The 22513-nt window shown below is 37.5% G+C and overlaps 5 protein-coding genes and 3 pseudogenes across 5 annotated transcripts; 6 read left to right on the top strand and 2 right to left on the bottom strand.

Annotated features, from left to right (window-relative positions):
* The first annotated feature begins 307 nt into the window (after positions 1-307).
* LOC106404479 (protein AMEIOTIC 1 homolog) lies at positions 308-3136 on the top strand. The gene is made up of 9 exons (XM_013845199.3): positions 308-468; positions 594-942; positions 1011-1394; positions 1475-1651; positions 1731-1788; positions 1880-1963; positions 2061-2353; positions 2444-2549; positions 2751-3136. The coding sequence occupies exons 2-9, from the start codon at positions 626-628 to the stop codon at positions 2838-2840; spliced, it is 1509 nt and encodes a 502-aa protein (XP_013700653.2). The 5' UTR covers positions 308-468; positions 594-625; the 3' UTR covers positions 2841-3136.
* A 949-nt stretch (positions 3137-4085) lies between these two features.
* On the top strand, positions 4086-5125 carry LOC125594019 (annotated as a pseudogene).
* LOC125594020 (calcium-dependent protein kinase 12-like) lies at positions 4818-7651 on the top strand. The gene is made up of 8 exons (XM_048770338.1): positions 4818-4991; positions 5102-5199; positions 5565-6114; positions 6254-6397; positions 6481-6633; positions 6714-6997; positions 7081-7305; positions 7375-7651. Exons 3-8 carry the CDS (start codon positions 5568-5570, stop codon positions 7489-7491), a joined length of 1470 nt encoding a protein of 489 aa, XP_048626295.1. The 5' UTR covers positions 4818-4991; positions 5102-5199; positions 5565-5567; the 3' UTR covers positions 7492-7651.
* A 521-nt stretch (positions 7652-8172) lies between these two features.
* On the top strand, positions 8173-8849 carry LOC125594024 (annotated as a pseudogene).
* A 420-nt stretch (positions 8850-9269) lies between these two features.
* On the top strand, positions 9270-11697 carry LOC125575688 (calcium-dependent protein kinase 12-like). The gene is made up of 6 exons (XM_048770337.1): positions 9270-9813; positions 10266-10409; positions 10491-10643; positions 10714-10997; positions 11081-11305; positions 11376-11697. Exons 1-6 carry the CDS (start codon positions 9285-9287, stop codon positions 11538-11540), a joined length of 1500 nt encoding a protein of 499 aa, XP_048626294.1. The 5' UTR covers positions 9270-9284; the 3' UTR covers positions 11541-11697.
* Positions 11698-13658: 1961 nt separating this feature from the next.
* Positions 13659-15988, top strand: LOC125594022 (calcium-dependent protein kinase 12-like). Its single transcript, XM_048770340.1, has 6 exons — positions 13659-14307; positions 14585-14728; positions 14844-14996; positions 15085-15368; positions 15444-15668; positions 15753-15988. Exons 1-6 carry the CDS (start codon positions 13779-13781, stop codon positions 15888-15890), a joined length of 1473 nt encoding a protein of 490 aa, XP_048626297.1. The 5' UTR covers positions 13659-13778; the 3' UTR covers positions 15891-15988.
* A 21-nt stretch (positions 15989-16009) lies between these two features.
* Positions 16010-18393, bottom strand: LOC125594023 (26S proteasome non-ATPase regulatory subunit 14 homolog). The gene is made up of 6 exons (XM_048770341.1): positions 18143-18393; positions 17564-17741; positions 17392-17473; positions 16660-16836; positions 16404-16571; positions 16010-16322 (listed from the first exon to the last, which is right to left on the bottom strand). Exons 1-6 carry the CDS (start codon positions 18270-18272, stop codon positions 16131-16133), a joined length of 927 nt encoding a protein of 308 aa, XP_048626298.1. The 5' UTR covers positions 18273-18393; the 3' UTR covers positions 16010-16130.
* Positions 18394-18750: 357 nt separating this feature from the next.
* Positions 18751-21717, bottom strand: LOC125594025 (annotated as a pseudogene).
* Between the last annotated feature and the right edge of the window lie 796 nt (positions 21718-22513).

Genomic DNA, 22513 nt, shown 5'->3' with positions numbered 1-22513 from the left:
CTAACGTTCTGATTTCGCCTTATTATATAAGCGTGAGTAATACTGTGGCTTCGAATGGTGACGAAACGCCTGCAACCGCTCCGCTGTGAGTACTATATATTTTTGTTACTATTACAACTGCTTGTCTCGCAGTTGTCACGCACGTCTCTGAATGGTGCCCGTGTGTGAAGGTGCACGTTTGCTAGACTGTCTGGTTCACTATACCTTTGGGTGCTAAACCGTCTGGTTCTGTTAGACCAACGACACTATTCTCACTTCCTAGTGGTAAAAAACCACTACGAAAAAAAATTAAAATTTTATTATACCAATAACGGCGGCAAATACTGAAAAGGGAGAAGCAGATAAGTATTTTTTAGGGATTTTAGCGGTTTTAGGGCTCTCCTCAACAACCACTATCGACAGCTATTGTTTTCAATTTCCTCTACTTTGTCTGGTTCGTTCGTCTCTCCCACCTCCTCGATCCTAAAGGTGCCGCCTCTCTCATCTCAAAATCTCTCGATTTAAGCCTTCTCTGTTTTCAATTTTAGATCGCGATTATTCCATCTGCATCATTTAGGTATCACTTGACTCTTTCCCTCTTTATTTACTTGTAGCTTGAAATGTGAATCGCTAGAGCCTATGTAAGATGTCTGAGAAGAAGCTTCGTCCCATCAAGCTGAATCGTTATACCATGATGGGAGAAGATAACAGCTCCTCTAGGAACGCCTTGGTCAAAGTCAAGTTAGAGAAGGACAAGCACGTGTCCTCAGGCTCCTCCAGCAAAGCCATTGTCACAGTCAAGCTAGAGAAGGAAGAAGAAGAAGAGGGCTTTCATCATGTAACTAGAAGCGTCCTGAAAAGAAAACAACTCTCTCAATCACTAGATAACAACTCTCTCGTTGCAGTCAAGAGTGAAAACTACACCTTCGAGAAACAGAGAACCACTCGTTGGAGTACTAATAGGTAACAAAAGACGTCGCCTTTAACATCATTCACACTTACCCTTTATATAAAGTCGAGACCTTTTGTAGGGTTGATTCCGCGGAGCAAGCAATGGAGGATGTTCTAAAAGAGGTAGGTGCTTCTTTCGAGAAACCTATCTCACGAGGCGAGTTAAGAGCCATAGCTCGAAAGAGAATCGGTGATACTGGGCTGTTGGATCATTTGCTGAGGCATATCGATGGGAATGTGACACCTGGTGGTGCTGATAGGTTTAGGAGGTGTTACAATACCGAAGGAGCCATGCAGTATTGGCTAGAGAGTGCTGATTTGCTTAAGGTGAAATGTGAGTCTGGTGTTCCTGATCCTAACTGGGTTCCTCCTCCTTGGTGGAAGCTTCAGGGTGTGATTAAACTTGAGCCTGGGGATTGTGAACCGTCCTTTAATCTTAAGGAAGCAATTGATCAAATGAAGAGGTACTAATGGTTGCAATGTTTGTTGTGTTTTGAAGTTGAGATGTGTTTTGAAATGACGTTTTCTTTGTGGGGGTGTGCAGTGATATTAAGGAGCTTGTGGCTGATGTGGCTCACATTAAGCGTGAATCTGGAGTTCCTGATACTGATTTGATTCCTTTATCTCAATGGAAGATTAAGAGATCAGCGCATGAGTCTCCTTTATCTCAATCTTCTGCTGTCTCTTCAAAGCTTAGGGAAGAGATTGATAAAATGAAGAGGTATTATGCTTTCAATATTTTCTTTGTTTGAAGTCAAGGAGGTGTACTTGTAATCTTATTTTCTTTGCTTCTAATGCAGTGATATCAAGAACCTTGTATCCAAGCCAAAGTTACCAGATCATGCTGATGCAAATGAGGTGACCTTTTGAGATTCATTTTTGCTTGTTTGCTTAAGGAATGTGTGAAGTTAGAGACGCAAAACTGTTCTGTTTGCATTTTTTTTTCTAGAAACGATTCACGGAATGTATGAAGTGGAAGGTAGAGACTGATAAGAAAATTGCAGAGATCTCAACTTCACTGACTTCAACACAGGTTCAGACCCAAAACAAGTAAACAGTATTTGTTTGAATCTTCTTGCCTAGGGATGTTTTAACTTAGTGAAGCTTTTGTCTACTTTCTTCGGTTGCAGAGCATGGTTAAGGAACTAACTTCATGGAAAGATAAAGTAGAACATCAGCTGGTGGGAATTTCAAGCTCGCAGAACAATCTGCAGGCAAATGGGAGCAAATCTCCTCATAATTGGGAACATCTATTGCATAGTACCAACTTGGATGACTTCACAGTGAATGGTTTTGATCCATGGGATGTTGAAGCTGACCTTACCGATGTTCTTCCACCAAATGCTCGCAAAAGCTCTTTCCAAGATCATATGTGGTTTGAGGAACAGTTAGTGCTCAACTCCGAGATGCAAAGGACGGAGAGGTTAGAACTGTTGCTTTGTTTCTAGGTTAGGCTTTATGGTTTTATATGGTTGTTTAATGTTTTTGCTTCCTTGTTTATCTGTATGACCAGAGGTGATTCCAGAAGCTCCAATCAAGACAAAGCAGAGTTGACTCCAGGTTCTTCAGTGACTGCAGGTCCAAGATCAGATATTGACGACCCAACTATTCTGTCTCAGGTAACAAATTAGAAACATTGATTTGGATAATTATTTTAGGAAAATCTGATAGCCTAGATGTCAACCACCCTCCCATCTTCTTACAGCCTTTGCTTCATTCACTACTACACATTGATTTAGTTTACATGCAATTTTCCCAATGCTTCACATGATGTGAAGGAGTCATGATTTGAGAATCTGATCATGTGTTTTTTGTTTCAGGAAACATTGAAAGAGTTGGTGAGCTGGAAAGCCAAAGCGGAGCAGCAGTTAATGGAAATGTCAGACGCTGTCCGTGCTCTTCAGGGATAGAGAGTCAATCACACTAGGCCACATGAATGATAGATTCACCTACATAGAATCCCTTTGGAGACTTCTTGTACAGGGTTTCTGCGATAACTTGAACAAAGTAAAAAGGAAACACTGAGCTAGAGATTAGTAGGTTTCTGGAAAGTTTGAGGAACAGGTAGAAGAAGTGATCCTCTTTATCTAAATGTGTTAATTGAAGTTAGAGACAAGGCTTTAATAGTAGTTGTTGCTGTATATTCTCTCTGACTACTCTTATTCAACAAGGAAGGTTTTGAGTAATCATTTTTTCTTTCTCATCATCTTTCTGCTATCTGATTAACTTAAGTTTGAATTAGTATCTGCTAATTGATCAAAATAGGTACTAATCCCTTTCGTGTTCTCTCATATCATATGAAGATAAAAAGCAGCTTAGTCTAAGACAATAAGCAGCTTAATGACCTCCTCCAAAATAGAAGTTTCCATTAAAATGTTAAAACTTAAAAGCATAGAGAGAGAGTTTCACAAAACATGACTCAAGAAACCATTCTTATTTTTTATTTATTCATTAGTCTTCCAAAATCTAAAAGTTGATTGGAAAGATATTGTTTAACCAGAACCGGGGGGGTTTGTGGTTTAAATTGACAATAATAATAGTGGGCCTAATTAGGCCTAAAGCCCACTTAAAACCTTTAAAGCGGCGTCATTAGACTATAAACGACGTCGTAAGGCTAATAAAGAGCTTAAACTCAAAATCTCCCAGCAAGTTCAGTTCCATTTTCTTCAATCCACGACGAATCACGCGATCGATTGATTCTTCCTCCTCCTCCTCTTCGACTCCATATCCCTCAGGTATATCGATATCTCAAGCACGATATACTTTCTCTATTTCTCGGAATGTCCTTGCTCGAAGTAAACTTCCAAATTCTAGAGCTCCTTTGTGGCTATGTTTAATATTTTGATTCGTGGCTATGTTTAATAGCAATAAAGATAACTCCTTTGTGGTTTTGTGCAATAGAAGAAAGGAGGGTTTTTTGGATCACTATAGGGCTGTTCGTTTGGTTGCCGTAGGTACCGGCATCAGCGGCAGCATCAACATTCTGCGTCAACTCTTGTTCGTTTTGTTGACGCAGGAAACTGTGTCTGACGCCGCATTCGAACGCCGCGCCGATAAAACCTGCGGTCGCGATATAATATGCGATAGCGTCTGCGAAACGAACAACAACTGTCATCATTGACGCTGCCGCTGACGCCGAAACATGCGGCAACCAAATGAACAGGGCTTATATAGTTCTTGGCTTACCCTCAGGAGAGGAAGCTCTGAAGCTTAGCGAGAAAGAGGTTACGAAAGCTTACAAGTTGAAAGCTTTGGTCTTGCATCCGGATAAAACGCCATGATGATCCCGACGCTCACGAGAAGTTTCAGAGGGTCAATACATCTTACGAGGTTTCAAAGACGAGAAGGGACGGAAGCTGTTTGATGAGCTTCTTAGAATCCAGCGTGAGAAACAGGAGAAGAAATCTCAAGTGGATTCCAAGAGGAGGAAAGGGAGCGTTCTGGTTTTGCTCCGACTCGTGCGGCTAGGGGTTATGATGAAGTGGAGAGGATCGCGAGGAAGCTTAAGGAGGAGGTGGATAGGATACGTGCGATGTATGCGAAGAAGAGAGGTGGGTTTGAAACCCCGGAGAGTGGTGGTGTTGATGGGAAGAAAAAAGAAGATAGAAGTGGAGCTGGTGCTTTTGTTCAGCTTGATAAAGAGAGAGCGTTGAAGGTTTCTTTGGTGAAGGTTATACAGTGGGGAGGCTGAGAGAAGTGTTTGAAAAGTTTGGTGGCGTTGAAGATGTTGTCATCAGGAGTACTAAAAAGAAACGTTCTGCTCTTATTGTAATGGCTACAAAAGATGAAGCTGTGAGTATTATCGTTAACTCTTTTTCTCTCGTTATTTGTTAAGTGTCAAAGATCTAATGTTGGATTATTTCATTTTTTTCTCTCTGCTCTTGTAGGTAGAAGCGACTAGAACATTGTGTGGTGATCTCTCTAATCCATTGCTAGTTGTGCCTCTTTAGAGAGGCCAAACCGATTTTGTGATCGCCAAGAAATCTGGAGAACCGCAGAGCAACATAGTTGGTGTTGGTTATCAAGCTTATGAAGACCAGGTCATGGAAAGATTGAGAAAGGTATTTCTACTCAAATTCATGTTGTCTAGTGTTTACTGTTTAAACTTTAGAGTTTTTATTGAAACTTGTTCTGCAAAAACTCTGATATATTACTTTTTCATGTTGAATAGGCGGGTATGAACCAGAAACGATAATGGAGTAAGTAATCCACATTATCTGGAACTAAGTAAGGCCAAAGTCGTCGTCCCTCACAGCCTCGTGGAACAAGGTTTTACCATCATCCAATGTCATATCATTTATTTTGAATAAAATACACAACGTGTTGAAAATATATAATTTTTATGTTTTTCTATATATTCTATTCAAGTTTGGTTGAAACAGGAAGTGTTATGGCATGAAATGAGATCATCTGAACACGTTTTGCCATTATCCAGTGTCCTAGGAAGCGAGCACGTAGATTCCTAATATTAACTTGATTTTATTGGTCAATGGAATGTTAAATTAATTCATATATCTGTTACAGCTAATGATTACTATTTTCATTTGCTCAATAAAAGTGGTCTTGACTTGCCTCTCTTCAATGCCTTGAAGTCATTTTCTTTCCTCATTATCTTCTTCTTCCTCTGCTTAAAGGAAATGTCAGACTCTCAAACTATGGCCAGCGAGTCAAGAACCAGATGGGTTCTACCTTACCAGACCAAGAACCTGAAAGACGATTACTTTCTTGGTCGTGTGCTGGGACAAGGACAGTTTGGAACCACTTTCCTCTGTTCCCATAAGGAGACTGGTCAAAAGCTTGCCTGCAAATCCATACCTAAAAGGGCGCTCCTTTGTCAAGAAGATTGCGACCAGGTTTTGAGGGAGATCCAGATAATGCATCACTTGTCTGAATACCCCAACGTTGTCAGGATACAAGAAACGTACGAGGATGATACTAGTGTTCACCTTGTGATGGAGCTTTGCGAAGGTGGTGAGTTGTTTGATAGAATCGCGGAGAAAGGTCATTACAGTGAGAGAGATGCAGCTAAGGTTATCAAGACTATTGTTAGCGTCGTTGAGGCTTGTCACTCTCTTGGTGTTATGCATAGAGATCTTAAGCCTGAGAACTTCTTGTTTTCTTCTTCTGATGAAGATGCTTCTCTTAAATCTACTGACTTTGGCGTCTCTGTTTTCTGCGAACCAGGTCTGATTTTGATTCTTTCCTCCTTCGCACATCCTTCTCCTTCTCTGGTTTCGTGCATGATTGTGTTGCTGGACACTGTTTCATTGAACCCTTGCTTAAAGAACTTGTTGTGACTGTGAGTTTTTTTTGTTTTTGTCAGGCACAACGTTTTCAGAACTTGTTGGGAGTGCATACTATGTGGCACCTGAAGTCTTACTTAAGCATTACGGCCGTGAATGTGACGTATGGAGCGCTGGAGTTATCCTCTACGTTCTGTTATGTGGTTTTGCTCCTTTCGATGCTGGTCAGATTCCTTCTTTCTCTTTAAAGATATGTATAATCGCAGCGTGTTCACTCTCGCATCTCATGTGTCTAATTTGTATCCAGGAACTGATAATGGGATCTTTAGAGAGATTCTACAGGGAAAGCTGGACTTTGAGACCGATCCTTGGCCTAGCATTTCAGACAGTGCCAAGGATCTTACAATGAAAATGCTGGAGAGCGATCCAAAGAAAAGACTAACTGCTCATCAAGTCTTGTGTAAGCTCTCTTGCTTTTTGGGTTTAGACTGCTAAAGATGATGTATACTAGTGGTGATTCATGTGTTCTTATATTCTCAGGTCACCCTTGGATTGTGGATGATACGGTTGCTCCAGATAAACCATTGGACTTCGCAGTAGTTTCCCGCCTGAAAAGGTTCTCTGCAATGAACAAACTTAAGAAGATGGCTTTACGCGTAGTTGCAGAGAAACTCTCTGAGGAAGAAATCGGTGGGTTGAAAGAACTGTTCAAGATGATAGACAGAGACAACAGTGGGACCATCACCTTTGAAGAGTTGAAAGATTGTATCAGACGTGTTGGGTCAGAGCTTGTGGAATCAGAGATCCAAGAACTCTTGCAAGCAGTAACTAGCTACTCTCTTCTTACTATTAACTTTCACCAAGTCATCATCTTATGATTGTGTGTGTGTGTGTGTGTGTGTGTCAGGCTGATGTTGATGAGAGTGGAACAATTGACTATGGAGAGTTTTTGGCTGCAACAATCCACTTGAACAAGCTGGAGAGAGAGGAGAATCTAGTGGCTGCATTCTCTTTCTTTGACAAAGATTCATGTGGCTGCATCACTCTGGAAGAACTCCAACAGGCTTGGAAGCAGTTTGGTATAAAAGATTCACATCTTGATAAAATGATCAAAGACATCGACCAAGACAATGTAAGAGATCTTTTACTGTTTCCTTGTGAAGTAGCTGAGAGGAAGTTTAATGGTGTTTGATTCTTGTAGGATGGACAAATAAACTATGGAGAGTTTGTGGCAATGATGAGGAAAGGAAATGGCAATGTTGGGATCAGCCGGAGAACAATGAGGAACACTCTTAACTTTGAGAATCTTCATTCCTGAGTGAATGACTAAACTTTTCATTTTACTGAAAGTTTCTTGATAGAACTTTCTGTTTTGAACCCGTTGTGTTTTCAATAAAACCAATTCTGACCAGTGTAATTGGAATCAAGCTCTTAATAGTCATTAAACATTTGATCATGCTAGTTCTTTTTACCAGTTATCGGAGGTTCTCTGTTACAAAATGTTTGGACTTAATATAATGTCTTGAAATGTTGAATTTAATAACTTTACCAAAACAGTTTTTAAAAGTGAAAACAAAAAGAAATTAAGAAACAATAACTTAAAAGAGTCTTGAAACCTGTTTAGATTTAGAGAGAGGGAGAAAAGATTTGTTTAGTCTTCTTCATTACCAGTGGTCAAGCTTCTTCTATCAACTCCCATGTTTAAGATTAGTTAATAATTAGTCTTTTTTGAATAAACTGCTCTGAAATTGAGAAAAAGCTTCACTAAGATTAGCAAGGTCTCTTTAACATATCCTACGGTTTTTAGATTATTCAAGTTTACAATATTTGATTGGTGGCTAGGTTTAATTGCATAGAAGAAGAGGATAGAGAGAGAGAGAGATGGAGGGTTTTGTGGATCATTATATATTATCCTCTGGAGAGGAAGCTCTGAAGCTCAGCGAGAAAGAGATGTCAAAAGCATTCAAGTTGAAAGCCTTGAACTTACATAAACGCCAAGATGATCCCAAGTGGATCTGGAGCTGGTGCTAGTGTTCAGCTTGATAAGGAGAGAGTGTTGAAGGTTTCTTGATTTGGTGAAGGTTATACAGCGGGAAGGCTCAGAGAGAAGTGTTTGAAAAGTTTGGTGGGGTTTGAAGATGTTGTCATCAGGAGTACCATAGAGAAATGCTCTGCTCTTATTGTAATGGCTACAAAAGATGAAGCTGTGAGTATTAACTTGGTGTTATGTCAAAAGTCAAATGGTGGATTATTTCTTTTTTTTTCTCTCTCTTGTAGGTAGCAGTGACGAGAACATTGTGTGGTGATCTCTCTAATCCATTGCTGGTTGTACCGCTACAGAGAGCACAAACCGATTTTGTGACCGCCAAGAAATCTGCAGAAGCAGAACCACAGAGGAACATAGTTGGTGATGGTTATCAAGCTTATGAAAACGATGTCATGGAAAGATTGAAAAAAGGTATTTTCTACTTAAGGTTTGGTATTTTGTTGCTTATGCTTTAGTGTTTTCGGTTTAAAATTTAAGGTTTATGATTCAGGTTTTAGTGTTTAGAGTTTAAAGTTTACTGTTTAAAAACTTTTTTCAAAACTCTGATATATTACTCTTTTCCATCTTGAATAGGCGGGTATGAACCAGAAACGATAATGGGGCAAGTAATCCACATGATCAAGAGTTGAGCTTCTTTTAGTCCAAAGTGGTCGTCCCTCACAGCCTCGCCGAACAAGGTTTAAGCGTACATCAAATGTCATATCAATTATTTTGAAGAAGATACACAACGTGTCTAAAATATATAATTTATACTTTTAGCATATCTTTTATTCAAGTTTGGGTGAAACAGGAAGTGTTATGGCATGAAATGAGACCATGTGAACACGTTTTTCCATTATCTAGTGTCCTAGGAAGCGAATACGTAGATACCTACTATACATAAAAAATATTAACTTGATTTTGTTGGTCAATGAAAATATCTGTAACACCTAATGATTACTATTTGATTATATTATCATTTGTCTGCCCAATAAAAGTGTTCTTCACTTGTCTCTCTTCAATACCTTCAAGTCAGTTTCTTTCCTTATTATTTTCTTTTTCCTCTCTGTCAGACTCGCAAAACTATGGCCAGCGAGTCAAGAACCAGATGGGTTCTACCTTACAAGACCAAGAACTTGAAAGACGATTACCTTCTTGGTCGTGTGCTCGGACAAGGACAGTATGGAACCACTTTCCTCTGTAACCATAAGGAAACTGGTCAAAAGCTTGCCTGCAAATCCATACCCAAAAGGAAGCTTCTTCGTCAAGAACATTTCGACCGCGTTTTGAGGGAGATCCAGATAATGCATCACTTGTCTGAAAACCCAAACGTTGTCCGGATACACAGCACGTACGAGGATGCTACTAGCGTGCACCTTGTGATGGAGCTTTGTGAAGGTGGTGAGTTGTTCGATAGAATCGCCAAGAAAGATCATCACAGTGAGAGAGAAGCAGCTAAGCTCACCAAGACCATTGTTTCGGTCGTCGAAGCTTGTCACTCTCTTGGTGTTATGCATAGAGACCTTAAGCCTGAGAACTTCTTGTTCTCTTCTCGTGATGAAGACGCTTCAATTAAATCTATCGACTTTGGTCTCTCTGTTTTCTGCAAACCAGGTCTGGTTTTGATTCTTCCCATGCCCGCTTAGATAGGGGGACAAGCTGTGCGCCTCTTCGGTCCAATCAGTTGTCCCCCTATTTCTTAATAGATAACGGTTCTATTTTTGTTAAATACATGTATTTTATATTAAAAATAAGAAGAAAAACCTTTTTTATATGAAAGTACTTTTTTGTTTTAACTCAGTTTTATTTTAAAAAATACTTCTGATATTAAAAAACAACAAATATCTATCGGATTTTGTAAAAAAGAATATTATTTTAGAAATTAAATTTTTTTTTGTCCCAGGGCCTATGACACTATTTAGCCGGCCTGATTCTTCCCTCTATGACCTTTACATATTCTTTTTCTTTCTCTCCATGATTGTGTGTTTGTGACACTGTTTCATTGAACCCTTGCTTAAAGACCCATGTTTTAAATGCTAATGTTTGTTTCTTTGTTTTTTTGTCAGGTGCAACGTTTTCCAAACTTGTTGGAAGTGCATACTATGTGGCACCTGAAGTTTTACGTAGGCATTACGGCCGTGAATGTGACGTATGGAGCGCTGGAGTTATCCTTTACATTCTATTATGTGGTTTTCCTCCTTTCAATGCTGGTTAGATTCTTTCTTTCTCTTTTGTCTTTATATTGCAGCGTTTCAGTCTCTCTCGTCTCATTTGTCCTAATTTGTATCCAGGAACTGAACGTGGGATCTTTAGAAAGATTCTACAGGGAAAGCTGGACTTTGAGACCGATCCTTGGCCTAGCATCTCAGAGAGTGCCAAGGATCTTATAAAGAAGATGCTTGAGAGTGATCCAAAGAGAAGGCTAACTGCTCATCAAGTCTTGTGTAAGCTTACTTATATGAGCTTAATATAGATTCTTGCTAACGTGTGATTGAAGTTGTCTTGTTTTGTCAGGTCACCCTTGGATTGTGGATGATACGGTTGCTCCAGATAAACCATTGGGCTTTGCAGTAGTGTCCCGCTTGAAAAGGTTCTCTGCAATGAACAAACTTAAGAAGATGGCTTTACGCGTAGTTGCAGAGAGACTATCTGAGGAAGAAATTGGTGGGCTCAAAGAACTGTTCAAGATGATAGATACAGACAACAGTGGAACCATCACGTTTGAAGAGTTGAAAGACAGTGTCAGATGTGTTGGGTCAGAGCTTGTGGAATCAGAGATCCAAGAACTCTTGCAAGCTGTAAACTAGCAACTTAACTTTCACTATTCTTCTTAAGTTTTATCCAACATCATCTTATGATGTGTGTGTGTGTTTGTTATTAGGCTGATGTTGATGAGAGTGGAACGATAGACTATGGAGAGTTCTTGGCTGCAACAATCCACTTGAACAAGCTGGAAAGAGAGGAGAATCTAGTAGCTGCATTCTCTTTCTTTGATAAAGATGCAAGTGGTTGCATCACTGTTGATGAACTCCAACAGGCTTGGAAGCAGTTTGGGATAAAAGATTCGAATCTGGATAAAATGATCAAAGACATCGACCAAGACAGTGTAAGTGATATTCACTGTTTCCTAGTGAAGGAGCTAAGTCAAAGTTTGATGGTGTTTGCTTGTTTTGTAGGATGGAAGAATAGACTATGGAGAATTTGTGGCAATGATGAGAAAAGGCAATGGTGGCAGTGATGGGATCAGCAGGGGCACAATGAGGAACATTCAACTCTGGAATTTTCTTGATAGAACTTTCTGTTTCTGTTTTAAAAGCAGTTATGTTTTCAATAAAAACTAATTATGAGTAGTGTAATTGGAATCAAGCTCTTAAACAGTTATCAAACATTGTTCTCAGAGGTTTAGCTCTCTGGTACAAAATGGTATGTGGCCTTAATATAATGTGTGTCTTGACATGTGTGACATTAATAACTTTACCAAAGCAGTTTAACATGTGAGATTTATGCGGTTTAACTTTACAAAGTGGTGACATGTTGTATTAGTGTTGAATTACAATAAAGTTTTAATTCGATTTAACTCACAGTAAAAATTATGTAGTTATAAACCGTAGATTTATGTATTGTTTGTTGTAAAAATTTATTATATTTTTAAAATAATTGACAGTTAAAGTTTTTGATGTATAAGTTGAAGTATGTTTTAAAAATATGAATATCTGTAATAATATTATTTATTATAAATTTGCTAAAATAAACTAGAGAAACTAAAATAAATTAAATTTTAAAAATAATTTAATTTAAGAAAATATACATAAATATATGTATATACTATAACAAATGGTATCTATATATTTACAAATATTTTTGTGTAAAAACTTCAGTTACCAAATAGACAGTTAAAGTTATAGGACAATTTCGTTTAATAGTTTAAATAAAAATATTTTGAAATTTTATTAATTGATATTAAAAACAAGTGAAATCATGGTCATGTTACAATTTTATAAATTATTGATTTGTACTTTATAATGCATAAATTGTATGAAAATTATAAATGATAAGAATAATAATAATAATAATAATAATAATAATAATAATAATAATAATAATAATAATAATAATAATAATAATAATAATAATAATAATAATAATAATAATAATAGCAATTATTACAAATTTAATAAGAAAATTGATAAAATAAAAATATTTTAAATTTAAATAACAAAAGCTAATTAAATAAATAGTAAATATTTTTATGTAAGCTTATTATTGTTACCAAACGTAATTAACATTTAAAATTACAGGGACTATTTTATTAGACAAATTCAAATAAGAAGAAGTTTATGCAATATTTTTCTAACAAACAAATAGTTGTTTTTTTTTTGTTGAAGAATTTTTAACAATAAAAAAAAAAAGAAACATGGGACATAATCTTAAAGTAACGTGGAAGTGGGATTTTAATTAAAAAAAAAATTCTTATAAACTATTAACTCAAAAAATGAATACATGGAATTTTCTTTGATGTTGAATAAGTGTTTGAGTTATCAACTTAACAAAAGATGTAACTCAAAATTGTATGTCAATTATAACACATAATAACTCAAAAAAATTGATTCTACTTCATGAATGGTGGTAATATTTTGAGTTATATTATAACTCAAACTAAATCATGGCTAATGCATGTCACCAATCAAAGCAGTTGTTTTCTTCTTTTTCTCTGATCAACTTCTTATATGTTAATTGTTTTCTGTAATTAGAGAATGTTCAACAAGTTTCTGTGTTGCATCCAAAGTCATATCAATTATTTTGAAGAAAACACACAACGTGCTGAAACTATATAATTTATATTTTTATCATATGAAACTCAAGTTTAAAATAAAACAGGCAAATCTGATATCATGAAATGAGATCATCTGACCATGTTTTTGCCATTATCATGTTGTATGTTCTATATCTTAGAGCATCTCCAAAGGCACTCTATTTTTTCCTCTATAATTTACACTAAAATAGAGTAACTCTATTATAGAGTTAAATTTGCTCCAATGGTTCACTCTATAATAGAGTTACTCTATAATAGAGTGAAATATAGAGTAATCATATTTTTTTACTCTAAATATAGAGTGAAAAAACAAGAATACTCTATATTTCACTCTATTATAGAGTAACTCTATTATAGAGTGAACCATTGGAGCAAATTCAACTCTATAATAGAGTTACTCTATTTTAGAGTGAAATATAGAGGAAATTATAGAGTGTGATTGGAGATGGTCTACAACTCACCATGCTCATTGCACATTATATATAAAAATATTAACTTAATGTTTTTGGTCAATGAAATGTTCAATTAATTCATATATATCTGTAACAGCTAATAATTACTAGCTGACAACTTATTCAACTAAAACAACCAAGTCAAGTAATTAATAACTTGCCATTCATTATTCATTTAATGTGAAAAGAAAAGAAAAAAACTCAAATGGGAAGCTAATTCAATAAAAGTTGTGTTAAATTCCCTCTCTTCAGTTTCTTTCCTCATTGTTTTCTTCTTCATCTTTTCCAAAGAACAAGTCAAGACTCTGAAAACTATGGCCAGCGAATCAAGAACCAGATGGGTTCTCCCTTACAAGACCAAGAACCTGAGAGACGACTACGTTCTTGGTCGTTTCCTCGGACAAGGACAGTATGGAACCACTTCCCTCTGCACCCACAAGGAAACTGGTCAAAAGCTTGCCTGCAAAACCATCCCCAAGAGGAAGCTCCTTTGCCAAGAAGACTACGACGACGTTTTGAGGGAGATCCAGATAATGCATCACTTGTCTGAATACCCCAACGTTGTCAGGATACAAGAAACGTACGAGGATGATACCAGCGTCCACCTTGTGATGGAGCTTTGTGAAGGTGGTGAGTTGTTTGATAGAATCGCGATGAAAGGTCATTACAGTGAGAGAGATGCAGCTAAGGTTATCAAGACCATTGTTAGCGTCGTTGAGGCTTGTCACTCTCTTGGTGTTGTGCATAGAGATCTTAAGCCTGAGAACTTCTTGTTCTCTTCAACTGATGAAGACTCTTCTCTTAAATCTACTGACTTTGGCCTCTCTGTTTTCTTCAAACCAGGTCTGGTTTTTGATTTCTAGTTTCATCTATGATTAATTTTGGCCGTTATAGACAATTTATTAAGGATTTATATAAAAAGAATTTTTTTTTAATTTAAATTTAGGAACCTATATATATATAAACTTTTTTTAATATTTTGGGATCTATATACCAATAGTTTAATAGCCTATGTTCAGGACCGGCTATGTCTACGATTGTGTTGTCGGATACTGTTTCATTGAACCCTTGCTTGTGTGTTTTGTCCACTCAAATCTATGTTTCTTTGTTTTTCTGTCAGGTGCAACGTTTACAGACCTTGTTGGAAGTGCATACTATGTGGCACCTGAGGTTTTAAATAGGCATTACGGTCGTGAATGTGACGTGTGGAGTGCTGGAGTTATCCTCTACATTCTATTATGTGGTTTCCCTCCTTTCAATGCTGGTTAGATTCTTTCTTCCACACTAGAGATATGTATAATTGCAGCGTTACCGTTACTAGGTTTGATTCATGTTGGGAGGGACTCTCTCATGTCATGTGTGTCCTATTTTGTATCCAGGAACTAAATATGGGATCTTCAGAAAGATTAGACAGGGTAAGGTGGAGTTTGAGACCAGTCCTTGGCCTAGCATTTCAGAGAGTGCCAAGGATCTTATAGGGAAGATGCTTGAGAGCAATCCACAGAAAAGGCTAACTGCTCATCAAGTCTTGTGTAAGCAGCACTTGCCTTTTGAGTCTACACTGTTAAGGATGGTGTATATTCTTGCTAGTGTGTGATTCATATGTTTTTATTTTGTCAGGTCACCCTTGGATTGTGGATGATACTGTTGCTCCAGATAAACCACTGGACTTTGCAGTTGTGTCTCGCCTGAAAAGGTTCTCTGCAATGAACAAACTCAAGAAGACGGCTTTACGCGTAGTTGCAGAAAGACTATCTGAGGAAGAGATCGGTGGGCTCAAAGAACTGTTCAAGATGATAGACACTGACAACAGTGGAACCATTACGTTTGAAGAGTTGAAAGACAGTGTCAGACGTGTTGGATCAGAGCTTGTGGAGTCAGAGATCAAAGAACTCTTGGAAGCAGTAACTAACTACTCTTTTCTTACTATAAACTTTCACTAAGTATCATCTTATGATGTGTTGTGTGTTTGTTATTAGGCTGATGTTGATGAGAGTGGGACGATAGACTATGGAGAGTTTTTGGCTGCAACAATCCACTTGAACAAGCTGGAGAGAGAGGAGAATCTAGTGAATGCGTTTTCCTTCTTCGACAAAGATTCGAGTGGTTGCATCACTATGGACGAACTCCAACAGGCTTGGAAGCAGTTTGGTATCAAAGATTCACATCTTGATGAAATGATCAAAGACATTGATCATGACAATGTAAGTAGTTTCATAAAAGATCATTTTACTGTTTCCTTCCAAAGAAGCTAAGAGGAATGTTAATGGTGTTTGCTTCTTTTGTAGGATGGACAAATAAACTATGGAGAGTTTGTGGCAATGATGAGGAAAGGCAATGACAATGTTGGAATCAGTAGGAGAACAATGAGGAACACTCTCAACTTTGAGAATCCGCTTCCTGATGAGTCTAATGAACTGAGTTAAACTTTGCATTTTACTGATTTTTTCTTGATTGAACTTTCTGTTTCTGTTTTAAAACCAGTTTTCTTTTCAATTAAAAACAATTATGACTCTTACCATTATCAAACTTTGATCTTACCATGAGAGAGAGAAAAAAACTGAAATAGCTGTAAGAGGAATCACAGAGTACGATGGAACGTGCTAGTGAGAAACACATAAAGAGTTGATTTCAACAGAATGATGCAGAAGAGGGACAAAGCTTCTCTAGAAGACAACAGTGTCAAGCATGGTACCTAGCGTCTGAACAATGTTGGAAGACATCAAGTTGGAAACATGTTCTTCCAGATGCTTCTTTGCGTCTTGTCTTCCCACATTCACAATCGCCAGTTTCTCTGGTGACAACTCGTCCTCCTCTTGTACCGCCTTGTTATACTTAGCAGCTAAGTTCAACATTTCCTGAGAGACAATGCCAATGACCATGAGTGTGACATGTTTGAATAAATAAAAAGATTGCAAAATAATTGAATCCTTTATTACCTGCACGGTCTGTTCGTTTGTCTTGGAGTGGGTGTCAAAGGGTCTTAGGGTCAAACCATCTGTCCATTTCTTCTTGTGGAGGTTTAGTAACATCTTCTCCTCGAGCTCGTTCTTCCTATAGTTGATGGCTATTGAATAGTAATGTCTGTTCAATCCATGAATCAAAGCCTGTATAGTAGTAAACCAAAGTCAGTGTTAGAGACACCCTTTGACTGTGTTCCAACTTTATAAAAGATTTCACTAAGTGATCCATCACCTGGATGGATGGTTTGTTCAGGTGGCCAAGGTTGGACGTTGTCTGACGAGGTTCTTGCCCAAGCATAATAGTCTGCGGGTTTATCGAACGAAACGCATCAATCACCACTTTACCCTTCACACTCTGAATCGGATCAACCACCACTGCTACAGCTCGCTGGTTCAAAGCTTCAAAACTCTACAAAAGCACACAGGTTCTCAACAATGAGCATACACAGTTGTTACGTTTTAAGTAATCTCAAAGAACAAACACACAATCACAAAGGTAACGTAGCAAACATTATTACTCAGAGCTGAATCACGCTCCTCTCCTCTGTAACAACTCTCTAATTTCTTGATAATCTTCTTCCCCTAAACCCCTCGCTCATAAATAGATAAGCATCCAAGATAAAGTAACTAAACCATGGTTACTTTGCCACTTGTAGTTAGTCATCTTTAGCCGCTTAGACCTCTAAAACCATTGTTTGTATCAATCCAATCCAAACTAAAGTAAATAAAATATATAAGTCGAATATACACACTCTACAATTCAAAACCACTTAAAGCAAGGCATAGGACAGAAGAAGTAACATTCAATAGTGTCTTAGCCATCAATACAGTATGGAAGAAACAGAAAACGACAAACTCTTGAGTCTGAATAGACACAAAGGACTAATACTGAGCCATTAATAGATAAAATGGTCACACAAAGAGAATGCATAGACCAAGTATCAACAGAGCAAGCAACAGATACCTGTTGAGTGTTAATGTCAACGCCAGAAAGCCAGCATCCAAACCCAGGATGTGAATGATACCAACCCACCACCATTTCAGGTCTGAAACACGATACAAGATGAATAAAGATCCAAAAAAGAATATTTTATAAAAAGACTCACTAAGTGTAAGAGAAGGATGAGACTTTATACCTTCCAGTTTGTTTAAGCATGTCGAGCATATTAGTCTGGAAAACATGATCAACAGCTTCAACACTAACACCAGTCCCACTCTGAGGCATAGCGAAAACATCCACAACCCTCACAGTGTACTCATCCACAAACTCTCCAAGCATCAACCCCATCACTTCCATTGGAACCCCAGCTCTCCCTGTATCATCCACCAATCACAAACTCAAAAATCATAACATTCTTCAAAAACTCACCAAGCAATCCACGTGGCATTGATAGCTATAACAAAACAGATCAATAATCTACGAAACCCATCACAAACCGAAAAATTCAAAATCATAACTTTCTTCAAAAACTCACTAAGCAATCCACGTGGCATTAGGTAACAAACTCAAAATCACAACTTTCTTCAAACTCACTATGCAATCCAATCCACGTGGCATTAGGTCACAAATTCAAAATCAAAATCATAACTTTCTTCAAAATCACTATGCAATCCACGTGGCATTACGAGAGATAGGCAAAACAGATCGATAATCTTAGAAACCGAAACGAAAATCAGGAACCCTAAGGACTAGGGGAAGTAGAAGATGATTGTACCGTGTTTGAGCATCTTGAGGAGAGCGAGAGAGGAGATGTAAACCTGCTCCGAGGTATCGAGAGTCGGAGAATCAGGCGATGCGTGACCTAATCCGCCGCCGGCGCCGAAGATTCGCTGTAATCTCTCCATTATCAGATCAAATCAGTCGTCGTAGGTTGCTTTTAGCTACGAGAATGTTTCCTATTAAACCTCGTCCAGAGAGTTTTCTTTATGAACAAGACAAAGACGGACATGGATCCTTTAGGCGAAGCTATTTACATATTTAGTCCTCGATTATTTCCTTTTTTGTTATAATAGACCCTAACTTATGATTTTAACTTAATTGGCCTCTAAAATTTTCTACAGTTTATCCTTGTTCTACATAAATAGATTTTATATATTTTTAAAAGTACATCTGTATATTTTTGAGATATACTAATTATAAATATTTGAATTGATTAAATTTTATTAGTGGATAATTATTGAATGGATAATTATTGAAAATTGTATTGAAAAATAAATTTTAAATTAAATTATAAATATTTATTATATTTTTAATAAATGTGAAAACTCTAAAAAAATGTTACTTTCAAAAGCGGAGGAAGTACATGATTTGTATAGTTTTCTATTTTGTTAATGTTGTTGGATAACATAGAACTTCGTATAGTAAGCAGAACATGTAACACACAAGTTTGGATCAAGAATCTCAATATTAGTCCTTGTACATACGTTTTGAATCAAGAATCTCAGTTACTCTATCAAAAAATTTTATTCTACCTTCAGATTTTGAACATGTAACACATAAGTTTTCAATACTCCCAACTTAGGAGAAATAAACAAACAACTCCAAGAACATGTTTTCAATAAACATAAGTTTCTGTTGGGATTAGGCTTTGACATGAGATAGGAGTTTGGTGAGGAGCACTGCAGATTCGATGCTGTTTCCTGTCTTCCAGACTTTGAAATCTGGAATGTCAACAAAGTATTCTTGGTCACTCCACTCTTTGAGATCTGCTAGGGAGAATGGTCCATGCGTTTCTCCTTTAGGCATTTCATAGCACCACATCTTCTTCTTTGGATCACACTGCTTGTAAACTCCATTGTCATTAGCTTCCTCTTCATCATCCTCATCGCTCAGTTCAATAATCTCTATTGAGTTTGGTTGAGTTTGAGGTTGGTCATAGATAGAGTCCTTGTTGTTCTTTGTGATGATGACGTCTTCTTCAATGAGATCTTTGTCACCTGCAAATGCAACACAACCCAAGAGTCCGGATCAATTCCAGAATGTTTCATTATGAAGAACCATACAAGTCAGAAGGTAATGGTTTAATCTAGCCAGCAAACAACACAAGAATGAAACCAAATGGTATAAGGACACATTCATCTTGATCAATAGCTTAGTCAAAACACATTTGGCAAAGACAGAACGAATATGTTTTCATTGGTTCAGACCATTCAAGTCTTATCAATCCACTGAAGTTACAAAAGATGGGACGCACCTGCAGAAGCAGCCCATGGTGGTTGGTCTTCTTCATCACGGAGCTTGGGAGTTTCAATGGAGTGATCTTCCACCTTCACATCAACATCTACACATTCTTCTGCAACAGCTTCCGGTGAATCTTTTAGTTCCTGTTTTTCGTCATAATGAGGCTCAATGGATGCCGCATGGTTTGGTTCCATGAAGTCATCCTCGATGTCCACATCAACATCTACACGTTCAGGTTCAGGTTCTTCTGCAATAACTTCTGGAACTTCAAGCAATAGCCTCGACTTTTCCTCCGGATTGCTAAGAAGCTCCCTCCTATCCAGATACTGAGATAGTGTGCTAAGAAGTCAAGAATCAAACCAATAGAAAAGGAGTCTCACCTCAATATACAATATTATTAATAATGCTTAAAGAAAAAAGGATATTCTCTTTTCCATCCCTCTCACTGGCCTGGTTAATTTTCCTTCGCAGCAACTCAAGTTCTCTTGCAATCCACTATAAGACATCCCACCAAAAAGTTAATAGAATGAGGTAATGTTATTTGATTATCATATCTAATAAAGAGAGCAAGCTAGCAACCATACATGTTTTGTCACATCTTCATGCAAACTTCTAACTTTTTCTTCCATATCCACCTGTCCCATTATTAAAGTGAATTTTTTTTTATGAGAGAACTAAAATAAAGCAGAAGCATTACTAGAGCAAGCTCTTCACATCAAAACTACTAGAGCAAGCTCTTCACATCAAAATCAAGAAACTTACAACTGTAAGTCTCTTCACAGAGCCATTCTTCATTCTCTGTTGCAACTCTTCACATTCCTCCTGCCAAAAGTTAACCAAAAAAAAACTGTGAGAAATAATAAACAGGAAGCACTATATGCAAAGTAAAACCTATATTTGCTGGAATGAAAATGCCACTATATCTATTAGTTAAAACATTAATTTAATTAAAAAAGCCCACTGCCACTTGAGATTCTCAAGACACAGAGAGGAACAAAGGTTTTTGCACAAATAAAATATATCAAGAAACGAATATAAATCTTCAAAGAGCCTGAAGAAAGTGGAGCAAGTATAGCTCTGAGTACACCACCTGAGTGAAATCATCATCTGATAGTGCAGAGGAAGCAACATCCTTTAGATAATAACAATAGTTTGTAACCTGAAGAAAGTAACCATCAATCGGATTCCACTCCTTCACACCTTAGATAACACACAAAAGAGAGAGTTAAACAAAGTCACAAACGAATCAGACTCAATCTCACATGAAAAGTTACCTGTCACGTGAACAAGCTGACAAGGATTCTTGATCCTCACGAAACTCCCCACAACTTTACCCTCAAACATCTCACACGTCTTCGCTAGCTCCTCGACCAAACTCTTCCAAATACAAAAGCTTAACGTTATCCCTCACTATAGCAGCAACACTCCCTCTACGCTTCTCCTTCTCCACAACCTCCTTATCTGATAAACACAACCTCCCCTTCTTATCATCATCATCATCCTCAGAGCTGTAAAGATAATCAAACTCTTCCCCGTCCTGATTCTCAACGTAATGCTTAGCCACCAAGTCAGGCAGCTTCGCCACGTTTATCTTCGACACCCGAAAAGCAAACGCAGCTTCACATCGCAAGTTACTATCTTTGTCTTCTTCTTCGAAGGATGTGTTAGCTCCTCACGAATGTACTTTCTCACGATGATGTAACATCGTACTCAGAGATCTTGTCGGTGGTGTCTCTACCGAGTGATTTTAGAAAGTGGATCAGATTCTTCGAGCCCCACCGACAAAGTCTAGCCTTTTGGGTCTTCTCGATCTCTTTCTGCTCAAAGGTTGTGACTTTTCGATGTGAGTGTGATCATCCATTATAGAGTTAGACCCTGTGAAGGTTCAAAAGGTTGTGACTTTGTTGATGATGATGATGATGATAAAGGTTGGGACTTTTTAAACCCTAGTTTCGTACCTCGAGATGGGTTTGACGGAGAGGTGGAATGTTTGATCCGGAGGAGGAGCAAGAGGCGGTGGGAGAGAGAGCTGGCGAGTGACGTATGACTGGGACTGTGACTGGTTGGAGTGGTGAAGAAGAAGAAGACGAAGCGGCTTTTTTGCGGCATATTTGTTTTATTTTCGATTTATTGTTTTTTTTTTAATCCGATTTGTTCTGTGGGCCTTGAGATTGGGCTTGGTATTAGTATTGGGCCTTGTTCTTCTTGAGAAGGATGAAGCAGCAAGAGAAAATTAGCATTTGGTTAAGAGGAACTTTCAAGTGTGATTCGTTGCTCATTCCCTTGGTGTTTCAAGTTTGTTAATCCACTGAAGTCATTTACAAGACGACACTGCAAACAAAAGAATAGGTTTTAGGAGGATTAAGATATGACGGTACTACTTGCACCATATTGAGCTACTTTCACCTTCACCGCACCGAACCAGTTTGTGAAATTTACGATTTTGTTTATATTATTTAAAATTTTTCTTCGTTAACTTTGCATAAATTATGATTAAATTGTAATTCATGTGATTTGAAACTTGGATGAACTATAATAATCATTTGGCGGAACACATTTCTAGAACACAAGTCATTTAGTTACTGTAAAATATAAAAACTAATAGTTTTGATTCTGATGTTAAAATAATCATGTTTGTATAGTTTTTTTGGTAAATATTTGTATAGTTTTTTCCTGATTGTTCCAGTTCTTTCTTGAAAGGTGAAGTCCATCGTGGTGTTATGTTTCTGTAAAGACTGGTGGTGCAGATCAATTCCTGATGATATTTTTAAAGATCAAATCCTGATGATACTAAAACCATCTCAACTTTAAATATGTAGATTTTTTTTTCAAAACAATGTGGTACACACATGTTTTCTGACATTAAACACGTTTTTGTTAGTTCAAAAAAAAAACACGTTTTTTA

This window comes from Brassica napus (assembly GCF_020379485.1).
Source record: "Brassica napus cultivar Da-Ae chromosome A2 unlocalized genomic scaffold, Da-Ae chrA02_Random_29, whole genome shotgun sequence".
NCBI lineage: Eukaryota > Viridiplantae > Streptophyta > Magnoliopsida > Brassicales > Brassicaceae > Brassica > Brassica napus.
This window is presented reverse-complemented; position numbering and strand designations above follow the sequence as displayed.

What these genes read in the sequence shown, in the direction of transcription:
- LOC106404479 (XM_013845199.3), top strand. Translation starts at nt 626, where the DNA reads ATGTCTGAGAAGAAGCTTCGTCCCATCAAGCTGAATCGTTATACCATG. An exon ending in ACTCGTTGGAGTACTAATAG is followed by an intron (nt 943 to 1,010) that starts GTAACAAAAGAC and finishes GACCTTTTGTAG; the next exon opens with GGTTGATTCCGCGGAGCAAG. An exon ending in GAGATTGATAAAATGAAGAG is followed by an intron (nt 1,652 to 1,730) that starts GTATTATGCTTT and finishes CTTCTAATGCAG; the next exon opens with TGATATCAAGAACCTTGTAT.
- LOC125594020 (XM_048770338.1), top strand. Translation starts at nt 5,568, where the DNA reads ATGTCAGACTCTCAAACTATGGCCAGCGAGTCAAGAACCAGATGGGTT. An exon ending in CTCTGTTTTCTGCGAACCAG is followed by an intron (nt 6,115 to 6,253) that starts GTCTGATTTTGA and finishes TGTTTTTGTCAG; the next exon opens with GCACAACGTTTTCAGAACTT. An exon ending in AACTGCTCATCAAGTCTTGT is followed by an intron (nt 6,634 to 6,713) that starts GTAAGCTCTCTT and finishes TTATATTCTCAG; the next exon opens with GTCACCCTTGGATTGTGGAT.
- LOC125575688 (XM_048770337.1), top strand. Translation starts at nt 9,285, where the DNA reads ATGGCCAGCGAGTCAAGAACCAGATGGGTTCTACCTTACAAGACCAAG. An exon ending in TTTTCCTCCTTTCAATGCTG is followed by an intron (nt 10,410 to 10,490) that starts GTTAGATTCTTT and finishes ATTTGTATCCAG; the next exon opens with GAACTGAACGTGGGATCTTT. An exon ending in AAGACATCGACCAAGACAGT is followed by an intron (nt 11,306 to 11,375) that starts GTAAGTGATATT and finishes CTTGTTTTGTAG; the next exon opens with GATGGAAGAATAGACTATGG.
- LOC125594022 (XM_048770340.1), top strand. Translation starts at nt 13,779, where the DNA reads ATGGCCAGCGAATCAAGAACCAGATGGGTTCTCCCTTACAAGACCAAG. An exon ending in AACTGCTCATCAAGTCTTGT is followed by an intron (nt 14,997 to 15,084) that starts GTAAGCAGCACT and finishes TTATTTTGTCAG; the next exon opens with GTCACCCTTGGATTGTGGAT. An exon ending in TCAAAGAACTCTTGGAAGCA is followed by an intron (nt 15,369 to 15,443) that starts GTAACTAACTAC and finishes GTTTGTTATTAG; the next exon opens with GCTGATGTTGATGAGAGTGG.
- LOC125594023 (XM_048770341.1), bottom strand. Translation starts at nt 18,272, where the DNA reads ATGGAGAGATTACAGCGAATCTTCGGCGCCGGCGGCGGATTAGGTCAC. An exon ending in ATGCTTAAACAAACTGGAAG is followed by an intron (nt 17,474 to 17,563) that starts GTATAAAGTCTC and finishes ATCGTGTTTCAG; the next exon opens with ACCTGAAATGGTGGTGGGTT. An exon ending in TTGACATTAACACTCAACAG is followed by an intron (nt 16,837 to 17,391) that starts GTATCTGTTGCT and finishes GTGCTTTTGTAG; the next exon opens with AGTTTTGAAGCTTTGAACCA.